Here is an 11,762-nt window from a genome sequence, read left to right as displayed (position 1 = left end):
GGATAGGGACTGGGCTTGCAGCCAGACCTGGACCAATACCAAGGACTGCAGATGCCAGCCCCTTCCCCCAACTGAGATTTAAGAACTATACCATCTCCTCACCTTCCCATCCTCCCTATTCCTCAAACCCAGGGTGCAGACCCCAGCCTGTCCCCCGCAGGCCCAGGGTCTCAGGTACTTAACCCTCCTGGGAGAGTTACGCTTAGACACAGGTACAGACCCTAGCCCTCCTCCCTTAGGTCCAGGGCTCCAGACCCGACTCCTCCTCCATCAGACCCAGGGTCACAGGTACCCATCCCTCCTCCGTCAGACCCAGAGTACAGACCCTAGCCCTCCTCCATCAGACCCTGGGCTCCAGACCCACCCCTCCATCAGACCCAGGGTCACAGGTACCCATCCCTCCACCGTCAGACCCAGAGTACAGACCCTAGCCCTCCTCCATCAGACCCAGGGTACTAAACCCTCATTTTTATATAAGTGGAAGAAAATTCTGATGTCCAACAACTGGGGGACCTTTGTGCTTGAGGAAGTCTGTGGGTCTGGGTCATGGGCCGTTGCTAGTTTTTAGTCCTGCCTCACTCTTCACCCCGGGGGTTGTGGGGAAAGACTCATCTTCCCCAGGGTGACCACAAAAGGACTGAGGAGTGGACTTGGGACTCCTGGGTCTTCCTTTGGTGAGGGTAGGAATACCAGTCCTGTGGAAATGAGACCAAGACAGAGACAGATAGGGTGGGAGACTCTGGGAATCTCCCAAATGACGGAAGACAGAGGCAAACAACACAAACAGGATCTCAAAGCCCTGCGACAAGAAGACAGATGCAAGAAAAGATGAGCAGTGCTCGGGAGACCAGCTTGAGTACTCAAAAACAAAGAGGAGGCAGAGAGCAGAAGACCTCGGAGGGCTCAGAGGCATTTGAGATGGCCCTAGGATGTGAGGGTCTAGCCGGGGGGCCTTGATGGTGTGCTGGCCCCTTGGGTGAGCTGGTGCTGGCTGAGTGTGATGTCAGCACATCCCAGGCTGTGTGTGTCCGTCTGTCTGTCCCTGGGGGGTCCTGTCTGGCCTCTGGGGGGGTGACGGGGCAGGTCAGCCACAGAGGCAGCCCAAACCTGTCATTAGTGGTGAGGGCCTTGACGGTGTCCCCCCCCCAATCCCAATCCGCGGTCCAGCGCCAGGCAGCCCCACCCCCCACCCCCTCCTTGATCCCTGAGGAATCCAGGGAATTGGGAAGTGGGTCCAGATGGTGTTGACACAGGAAACGGTCAGCAGCTGCTGGGCCTCAGCCCCACAACCCCTCTGACCCCCACCCCCATACCCCTGCCGAGCCCCCTCCGACCTGTGTCATCTCTGACGGAGTCAGCCCAGGACCCACTCAGCACACTCTAGGATGTTTACTGGAGGACCCGGGGATGAAAGGGATAGGGATTCAGCCTCGTAGGCTTCTTGGGAAACAGGGTCTGAACTCAGACCCCTCCCTCCCACGGAATGGACAACCCAGGTCCCAGCCCTGTTCCCTCAGATCTCGAGTCCAGGAGGCCCAGACTTACTTAGAACCAGGGGTCCAGACCCTAACACGTCTCTCTCAGACTTTGGGAGCCCCCCTTCTTGAAACCCTGGAGTCTAGGATCTAGCCTCCTCCCTACTTAGACTCAGGGGTTCATCCCCAAGCTTCAGGAGTCCAGGATCTAGCTCTCCCTGCTCAGACCCAGGGTCCTATCCCCATTTCTCCTCCCTCAGATAAAGATCAGGACCTAGTCCTCCTTAGACTCCTGGTCCCACTTAGGCCCAGGGGCCGAAACTCCAGCCTTGCTTCTTCCTTTAGACCCAGGAATCCCATCTTCCAGTCCTCCTCCCCCACCCCTTTGCCCCCAGATCCAGAGGTCCATGCCCCAGGCATTGCACAAGTCCAGGGCTGAGTCCAGACCTCTCTCAGGAACTGACGTCCCCTTCTCACTATGCCAAGTGGATACCGAGCCCAGGTGAACTAGGAAACGGTGGCATAGCACCCCCCCCCCCCGCCCCCAATCTGGCTTCCTGGAAGCCTGCCTGGTCCCTCAGCAGACTTGGGTAGACCAACCACAAAGAAAACAACTCGAGACGCCCTAGTTTGTGTTCCCTCATTCACAGATGGGGAAACTGAGTCTCTTTGTCAGGAGTCACCATCACAGCTCTAACAGTGTCCGCACCTCAAGCTCAGCGGGGCCAGGCATGGTCAGTCAGTCCCACAGAGGCCTGGGACAGCCTGAGATGAGACGCCCAGGGCCACCCCACAAGCCTCCACTGCCCCTTCCTCTCCTGATCTGGTTGCTGGGGAAACCTTTTCTAACAATGGGGCTCAATGAAACCTCAGTGTCCTGGGGCCAGTTTTCCTGGTTGCTAAAAGAAAGAACATCCCAGCAAAGAGGATTTCTGAACTTGGGCCACTTGAGGCTGCCTCTTTGGACTCCGGGTTAGGAAAGAGAGGGATTCTGCAGCTCGGAGATCTCCCCTGTCCCAGATCTGTACCCTGTCAAGTACCCCATGGAACAGGAGAGACATCTCCAGCCCCACCCGGGCTTGGTCCTGGTTTCTCCTTCCCTCTTCCCTTGCCGAGAAGACCCTGAATCTGAAATCTCCCAATGCCCACCCACCTCTTCTCCATAGATGCTAAGGGAGCTACTCCCCAGACAGAAATGATGGGGCCAGGGCACCCCTCCTTATGAACCCCTTGCTGAGGGGACTCCCTGGCAACAGAACTAAGAATTCTGGGGCTGAGGCTTTGGGGCGGGGCCCAGTTGTTGCTAGGGTGATGTCCTTCAAGGTTTCTCTCCACAGAGGCCCCAGAGGTCTGGGGAGGTAACATGGTGGGGTCTGGGATCGCAGCTTTGGGCCTTCTCCTGCTGATGCAGGGCTCAGTAGGTGAGGGTACTGATAAGGACATCGGGGGGCTGTGGACAGGGCCACCCTGGCTGCCATACAGTCTCCCAACATCACCCCTTTCCTCCCACAGATGCGAATGGAATCCAGGGATTTTTCTATCCATGGAGTAAGCAGGGGACAAAATCCTGGGGCTCCAGGGAGGGTATCCCAAATTAAGACTGCAGGGTCTGAGGGGGAAGGGCTGGGATGTGGGCCCCTGGGTCTGAGAGGGCAATGCTAGGGTCTCAACCTCTGGGTCTCAAGGAGGGCTGAAGCCTGGACTCTTGGGTCTGAGGGGGGAGAGCTGGAGCCTGATCCCCGGGTCTGGAGGAAGGGCTAAGGATTAGACCTCCTCAGATCTGAAGAAAGAGGTCAGGGGACTCAACCCTGGGTATGGGGTAGGGGTGTGCTAAGGCCTGGACCCCTAGATCTGAGGCAGAAGATCTGGACACTCAACCTCTAGGTCTAAGGGAGGAGATGAAGAGCCTGAAATCTCTGATTATAAAGGAGGAGGGCTAGAGCTTTGACCCCTGCTTCTGGAGGAGGGCTGGGGCCTAGAACCCTAGGTCTGAGGTCTGAGTCAGGAGAGCTGGGGCCTTGACTCCTGGGTTTGAGGGAGGAGGGCCGCGGTATGGACCCTCTGAAGGAAGAGGGCTGGGGTCTGGAGGCCCAGGGCTGAGGGAGGAGGAATGGAGCCTGAACTCCTGGGTCTGAGGGAGGAGGGATGGGTACCAGCTCCTGGGACTGAGGGAAGAGAGATGGGTCCCATATAGAATAGTGTCCCAAACACTGCACCCCAGCCCCACAGCCTGGCCTTGGCACCCTTGCGTCTGCAGCCTCCAGGGCCAGGTCCGCCACTTAACGCCTACTGTGGTGCCCCTCAGGTTGTGAGGGAGATGTGTGGGACCGAGAGAGCTGTGGGGGCCAGGCAGCGATTGAGAACCCCAACCTCTGCCTGCGCCTGCGATGCTGTTATCGGGATGGTGTGTGCTACCATCAGCGGCCAGACGGTGAGTGGCCCGGCCCGGAAAGGGGTGTTTCAGAGGGCGAGGGGCGCAGCTGCTGCATCCCCGGACCTTCCCCCTCCCCCTTTTCTAGAAAACATGCGCAGGAAGCACATGTGGGCACTGGGCTGGACCTGCGGCAGCCTGCTCTTCCTGATCGCCAGTATCTGCCTCTTCTGGTGAGTGCGGTGGGTGGGGGAGGCCGGCAGCCGGCAGGCGGCAGGCCTGGTTCTCCACAGAAGGCCCAGGGGGTTCAGGCTGTGCGCAGGGGGGTTCAGGCAGCATGTACGCTCTCCTCGCCAGGTGGGCCAAGCGCCGAGACATGCTGCACCTGCCACACTTTCTACAGGGGAAATGCGACCTGTCACGAACAGTCTCCCTACTGTCTAAGGACCGACCATCAAGCAAGAAGTCACCCACGGTTACCACGACTGTCACGGTGCCCATGGAGGCGACAGAGCCCTCAGGGACCACTGAAGCGGAAGCTACAGAAGGCGGAGACGACACCGAGGGAGGAGATGACGATTAGGGGCGACTCGGTAGCACCCCTCAATACAGACATGGCATATAAATGTGTGTCTTCTTTTGAGATCCGTTGGGGAGCCGGGGGCTGTATGGGAACCCTGCAGCATGTGTGTTTGAGAAAGCTCACCGGGTAAGGACTGAGTGGGAGCACGGGGTGGTTATGATCGGGGGCTGTGAACTGAGCGTAGGGAAGCTCTGGTCTGAGTGAGTTCTGGGGACACCTGGCGTGGGTCTGAACTGGGGAAGTGGACCCGAGGTAGTTCTGGGCCAGGGAGCTTGTGGGAACTAGAATGAAGCGAGCTTGCAACAGGGGTCATTGGGGGACCAGAGACACGCATATCCACGGGAAGGTGTCCTGAGCTGTCCTATTTTGGGGAGCACCTCTGACTGACAAGCCCCTGTTCTCACACTTCTCTTGCCCCCCAGCACCAATGCCTGAGTGGGTACAGAAAAGTATGGGCTTGGGGCTGAAGACAGGTTGAGAGCACGGACTGCACTGCCAGAGGACCTGGGTTCAATTCCCAGCAACCCCCACAGCCGCTCACAGCTCTCTGTAACTCCAGTTCCAGGGGACCTGACCCCCATGGTGAAACCCTAATGCATATTAAAAATAAATAAATAAGGAGAATACGGGCATCGTCCAGCAAGGACCTGCACCGTCCCGGAGTCCCCACTGGCCACGCCTTTCCTTGGAAGTGTGTCCTCTGCACTCAGACTCGGCCTGCCAATCAGCCCTTTCTCTCCTCCTAGTCTTGCAAGCATCCTGCATCAATGCTACCCTCTGTAAGGACCACCCCCACAGTAAATATCTTGCAAGTCCAGTGGCCCCCCGTGCCTGCTCTTCTTGGAAGATCAGACTACCCTAATGGAAGTCTGGGCTGGGTGGGTGGGTCTGCACTCAAGAGCCTCTCACCTCCCTGGTGCCCCCGGGGGAGGGCCAGTGAGAAGTTGGGATCCTATATCCCCTGTGGCTCAAGGGCCTCCAAGATCAAAGGTGGCTTGGTCTGGCAGGAAGTTTGTATCAATCTCCTTCACCCATTCAGGCCCCTAACCAGACAGGCAGGCAGTGCTCCAAAAAGAGACATTTATCCAAGTGAGGGGACAGGTGGGTGTCCTGGTGGCCGGGTGATGGACAGGGCCGCTGCGCATCTCCGTCAGGTCCAGGGGGATGAGGTTGTCTGTGGGAAGGGAAGGTGGGGTTAGTGAACAGTTAGGATTACTCCTCTTTGTCCTCTTCTGAGGTCCCCGTCCATGGAGCCCCTGCCTCACTGATGGGCACTCAAGCTCACCTAGACCCCTCCCTCCATCTGCCGCGGAGCCCCAGGAGTGCGTGTGTGTGCGTGCACAAGTGTGTGTGCCTTTCACTCAGCAGCATCCCCTGACACAGGTGAGTCTGTGGCAGGAAACAGCAGAGAGGCACAGAGACGGGGAGGAACCGAGATGGAGAAAACAGGTGAAGACAGAGAAACAGCTGGGGGGAACCCCAACACCTGCAAGGCTGGGAAAGAGGATCTTCAAGGCCAGTCTGCAGTGCAGAGTTTGAGGCCAGCCTGGGCTACAGACTGTGAGATCCTGTCTCAAAAAAGTCAAGCCAAGGGGCTGGAGAGCTAGGTAAGGTTGCTTGCTACCAAGCCTGACCGCCTGTTGGCTCCCCTGGACCCCTGTGGTGGAAGGGGAGAACCGGCTCCTGCTGGTTATCCTCTGCTCTCTATATGCACCCCACAGCACACAGATGCCCACAGATCCAACATAAATAAATGTAATTAAAAGCCAAATGGAAACCAAGCCGAAAAGAACCAAGCGGATGAGGTGGCTCAAACTGTAACCCCAGCATGTAAGAGACAGGGGAGTACCACATATTAAAGGCCAGCCTATGTTATATAATGAGACCATGTTAGGGAAGAGGAGTGGAGGAGGAGGGGGAGGAGGGAGGAAGGGGAGGAAACAAGGAGGGGAAGAGGAGGGAGAGGAAGAGGAAGAGAAGGGGGAGGAAGGGGAGGGAGAGAAGGAGAGGGAAGAGGGGGAAAAGGAGGGGGAAGAGGCGAGGAGGAGGAAGGGGAGGAGGAGGAAGGGGAGGGGGAGGAGGGGGAGGAGGAGAATTGCCCATGTGTGAATTTTGGTCCCGGGAAGTCGGCATTACTAGAGCATGGCCCTTGTGTCAAAATTCAAGTTCTTTGAGGTCTCCCCAAATGCACACTTCCGAGTAGCGTTAAGATCGTCAAGAGCCACTTTAACCACAGATGGCTGTTTTGGCATATGTCAAATGTTGTGATCCAACATTGGTTCATGCTTCACACATGCATAGTTGTTCAGTCTTTAAATATTGTGTGGGCTTTTTTGTTTTTGGTTTTTTGGTTTTTGAGACAGGGTTCAGGGTTTCTCTGTGCAGCTTTGGAGCCTGTCCTGGATCTCGCTCTGTAGCCCAGGATGGCCTCGAACTCACAGAGATCTGACTGCCTCTGCCTCCCGAGTGCTGGGATTAAAGGCGTGCGCCACCACCACCTGGCGATGTGTAAGTATGTTTTAAGATTTATTTTTTATTTCATGTGTATGAATGTTTTGCCTGCTTGTATGTTTGTGCACCACACGTGTGCCTGGTGCCTCAAGAAGAGGCCAGAAGAGGGCATGAGATCTGGAATTGAGTTGACAAGACACCTTGAGCAGCATGGTGGGATGCTGTGGAATTGAACTCAGGTCCTCTCAGGAGACAGCAGTGTTCTTGAATACCTCTGAGCCATCTCTCCAGCCCCTGTTTTGGTGTTTTGAAGCCATCTCACTATTACAGTCCTGGCTAGCCTAGAACCCACTATGTACATTAGACTGTCTTGACGTCTGTATTGCCTGAGTGCTGGTTGATGTATAGGGGATTACCGTGGTGTGTTTAGCACGTCTGGGTTTTAATTGTGGTGCTGGGAAAGAGTTGCACCCAGAGGCTCGTGCATAAGCATAGGGTAAATTTCTACACTCTGAGACCACACCAACATCCGCCCGAGGCTGTTCATTCTGTGTCTGCGTTCTCATTTGAACCAACTAGAAACACAGAATCCATGCTTAGTTCTCTGCGAAAGCACAGAATAGAATCAATAATACTCTGGATGCCCAGGAGAAAAGTAAGAGTGTCTTAGTGGGTAAAAGGACTTGCCTTATAACCCTGACAACCTAAACTCTGTGGTGGAAGGAGAGAGCCCATGTGTGAAAGGTGTCCTCTGACTTTCACAGATGCACTATGGTACGCTCACTAGAGTTCACACACACACACACACACAGGCACACACAGGCTCACAGGCATACACAGAAGGTTTTAGGGTTTAATTCTTGTACAGAAATCCCACTTAGGAAATGGATTCAGTCATTCCCATCCGCCCACAAACCCATCCATTTTTTCACATGTCTACCTGCCCAAACTATCCATCCAACCACTTCTCTTCATCCAATACTACCTATTCATGCCCCCATTCACCCATCACATCTACCTATTGACTAATCTGAGGTTGAAGCAGGAAGACCACACATTGTGAACCTGAGGTACACAGCAAGACTCTGTCTCAAACACAAAACAAAACCATAACTCATTTATCTATCAATCAGTCCTATGAAACCTTCTACCCATCCATCAGTGAATCCATTCATTAGTTCTTCTGCTCCCACACACCCAATTCATCAACCAGCTCTTCTATAAACCATTCCAAACCACCCCATCCATCAGCCAACTCATCCATGCTCCATTTACCCATCTATCAACTAAAACGCATGCATCCATCCATCTACCCGTCTTCCATTCATCTTGTAACACACTTTACCCACCCTCCATCCACCATCTACTTATTGATCCATCCTTCCACCTGCCTACCCATTCTCAACCTTTCCTGAGTTCACAGTTTTTTGCTGGATAGTGTTAGGAACAAAGACCCCCAAAGACTCAGGCTTTCCCCGTACAGGGCTTCCTGTCAGGTGTGAGAACCAGCTCACAGAGACATGCTTTATGGCTATCCAAGCGGGCACAGGAGCGGCTCAGACAATATGAATACTCAGAGGCGGGCAGAGGCGGGAGCTGATGCCTGAAGAACAGGCAAGTTTCCTGGCTGGATGGCAGACAGCAAGGGCCCTCCTGGTTATAAAGGACAGCTGTCTGTCTGTGGTCTGAGAGATACAAGTGCAGACAAAGTGTGGAAGAAGTGAAAAGTCGTAGAGTGGGGTGGTGCGAAGGATTGAGAACAGTGGCACAATTTTAACAGCAGCTAAGGAGATAGATTGTTTCTGGCATATAACTTTTAGTTTGGTTTGCAGTCTACTTGGGAGTGTGTCTTATGTAGGCAGCGAGATCTGGAGTGTTATAGACGTGTGTAGGTCATCGATCTACGAGTGAGTTCTTAGGTATCATGGCCAGGACATGGACACAAGAGACCCATATATTGCGAGAACTAATGTCTATATAAGAGAACACAAACTATATCATGTGGAAGAAAGGCTTTATACAAGCGAGAGGTTCACAGCATAGAGAGAGGACTACTGGTTTAATAGAGTGACAGAGGAGTCCTTAGCTCGAGATCTTTTAGTTAGCAGAAGGTGATACTGAAGAAGTGTGTGTGTCTTAATTTAGACTAGGATAGAGATTGGGCTGTAAGTCGAGGTTTATCGTGAGGTGAACGGAAGAGAGCACATGCTGTTCTGCTCAAGAAGGGAGCCTGAGTTTCAATCTCCTAGCTCTATCTATTGTGTCTCAATCTTTTGGTCTAATTCACTCAAGTATTCTATGGCGGAAGTCTGGCATCTAGCCTACGGTACAAGACACAGATGCGCGGAATTCTATTATTGCCCACCCCAAATGAGATGACATGGATAACATAAATTAAAGTCTTTATAATATATGGGAGAGTGTGAATCTAAGGAGACTCCAGGACTATGTTTGAGTCTCGTCATAGTCACGTGTATGAGAGTGCTCATATGCGTCTATCTACCATCATTGTCATATGTATGGAACAGTGGACACATCCAGAAACAAATGATGTCTTTTTGTTGAATATTTAAAGGGTATCTAAATATACTAAGAATTTGGGGGCTAAGGTGGTAAAGAGTTCCTTATCTGAGCACGAAAAACATGAATGGAAAGACGAGGCGATTGGCGAACGCAGAGAGAACTATATGGTCATTGTTATCACCTTCTACTTTGTCAGGGGCTCACAATTAATTGCTACATACCTCATCGGAGACATCCTAGGAGTTGGTAGGCAAGCACACGAGAGTAATTATTCCGAAATCTTATATCACTCAGTCACATTATCAGGGAGCAGAGGCGGGCGAATCCTGATTCAGCCCAGCGGTTCTTTCTAATATTTAAAGTTACATTCCAGCACAGCTCTCGTACTCACGCTTCGACCATAGTTGAGGTGGTTGGTGATCGATAGAACACCGAGAAAGAGAAGGCAAATATGCTGAGAGGATGGATTCCCGCGCCATCACCGTTGCCACCACAAGTCTGCTTTGATTTTCCTTTTATCTGACCCGGCCGTCTCACCTCAGAGGCAGCCATGTCTGACACTATTGGCGCATTATCGCTCTCCGCTGCATATCACTAGAGTGGTTTTCGTAGCCATGGCCCTACCACTGGATTAACCGGGCTTACTCGAGATACTGGTATGCGAGGGGATAGGATAACGCGTCGTCTTTTTTCTACTCGCGCATCGTTCGGTGCAGAAGAGTGATCAAAGAGTGTTGCTCCGCTGTGCCGATGAACCTCGTCCACCCCTCCCTCCGGCGGCCGGCGCTCGCCAATGTTCTCTCTCCTTGACAGCGGATCGCCCCTCTAGGGTTTGAGCCCACGAGACTTCTATCCCATGCGATCTCTTACGCCATTCTCTGCGTCTCACCTCGGTCACTACTAATCCGACGTGCACGTTCGGTATCATAATTGCTTGCGCGTGTAATGCTAGCCACAGGTGTGCAAACCGTTCGCGCTTTCGATCGTTAGAGTTGATGCAGTGCGTACGTGTCGGTCGCGCGACCGCTTGATTTGTCGGGCCGGCCTCTGCCTGGCTTGAGCATCTCGAGTAGGCAGCTTAGGCGGGCACGCGGCCATCGTGGCCTACGCACGCGCGCGCGAATAGGCCTGACTTCCTAGAGTGGTAAGCGAACTAGAGGTGCCGGCGCGAGAGCACCAGAGCTAGGCAAGCATTTGGACTGAGCGATAGGCTGCGCGTGAGACAGTCTGGTCGGGACAGTCTGATGTAGTCGTGGCGAGAAGGCGCCCGGAGAGTTTTCTGTTTGTTGTTTGTGACCCGAGGGCCGCAGGCCGCTAGTACGCGCGCTCTCAACTCACATGGAGATCTTCTGAGTGCCAGCGATAGATACACGCAGAGGAAATCCTCATCGCCTCACAGGTCAGAGACACTCAGGTACTAACGAAGACCAGCAGGCCTGCGGAAGAGTTAAGAATTGAGAGTACAGATCCACCAGATATTCTCGACCGAGACGCAATAGCGCACAAATGTCAGCTCAGTCGAAGAACACGCCGTACAGGTTCGAGGTCTCAATGCGCGCACTGACGCAGAGCCCATAGGCAGCTTGACCGCAGCGGATCAGCCCATTTCTGATCGGACGTAGTGAATGGCCGGCCAGCCTGGATGACTCCGGGGCCAGAGGCCCGGCGTGTGTGAAGATGAATTCGAGACGGCAGGGCCGAGGACGCATAGTGAGAGATTGCGCCACGGGCGAGGTTGTGACACTTGTCCATTATGCACGGCATGGCAATCTCTCACGTCGAGACCCGCATCGTCTCGAAGACATTGTTGCCGACATCGAACTTGACCCCGTGGTACGCGTCCGTGAGAGTTGCGCCCAGTCTAATGGTCTATCAGATGGGGCGGTGGTGAATGGTCTCCTTGTCAGCTGATAGGTTAGTAAGCCTGCGTGAGAGCAAGCACGCCTAGGATGAGGATCACCACTGTATAGATCGGGACATTGAGTCCAAGGGCGTTTTCTGCATGCTTAGTACCTAGATATTATGGATATGTCTCACCGGTTGTGACAGCTCTGTGTGTGCTTTTGCAGCCAGTTCAGGCACGGGGGCAATGGACGGACAGTCACGTAAGCACCTGCAATTAGTGAAAGTACAAGGCCTAGTTTAGATAGAACTTGGCACTGGCTCTGTCGTTGTACATGTTTGAGGCATACATTGTGAATTAGCTATATAGTGCCCGCAGTACTGAAAAGAGGAGTACGTGCTAGCCGTGTCTCATCAGTGACCTCTCTGATGTACACAATGGTGGACCGGAGAGTAACCAAAGTTGCTTTCTAGGGACAATATCAGGGCGTGTTATGATGTAGTCTATCGGTAATTG

The 11,762-nt window shown here is 53.7% G+C and overlaps 1 protein-coding gene across 2 annotated transcripts; it reads left to right on the top strand.

The window, feature by feature from the left end:
• Positions 1–2,486: 2,486 nt before the first annotated feature.
• Tmem190 (transmembrane protein 190) lies at positions 2,487–4,721 on the top strand. 2 transcript variants are annotated; one of them, XM_028862320.2, is made up of 5 exons: positions 2,487–2,896; positions 2,988–3,023; positions 3,781–3,906; positions 3,995–4,079; positions 4,204–4,472. In XM_028862320.2, the coding sequence occupies exons 1-5, from the start codon at positions 2,839–2,841 to the stop codon at positions 4,427–4,429; spliced, it is 531 nt and encodes a 176-aa protein (XP_028718153.1). In that variant the 5' UTR covers positions 2,487–2,838; the 3' UTR covers positions 4,430–4,472. The 2 variants fall into 2 exon arrangements, with proteins under 2 accessions (XP_028718153.1, XP_037058027.1); XM_037202132.1 differs by having other exon boundaries at positions 2,790–2,896; positions 4,250–4,721.
• Positions 4,722–11,762: the final 7,041 nt, after the last annotated feature.

This window comes from Peromyscus leucopus, chromosome 1 (genome assembly GCF_004664715.2).
Source record: "Peromyscus leucopus breed LL Stock chromosome 1, UCI_PerLeu_2.1, whole genome shotgun sequence".
NCBI lineage: Eukaryota > Metazoa > Chordata > Mammalia > Rodentia > Cricetidae > Peromyscus > Peromyscus leucopus.
The sequence above is the reverse complement of the archived record's forward strand: the minus strand, read 5'-3'. Positions and strand labels throughout refer to the sequence as shown.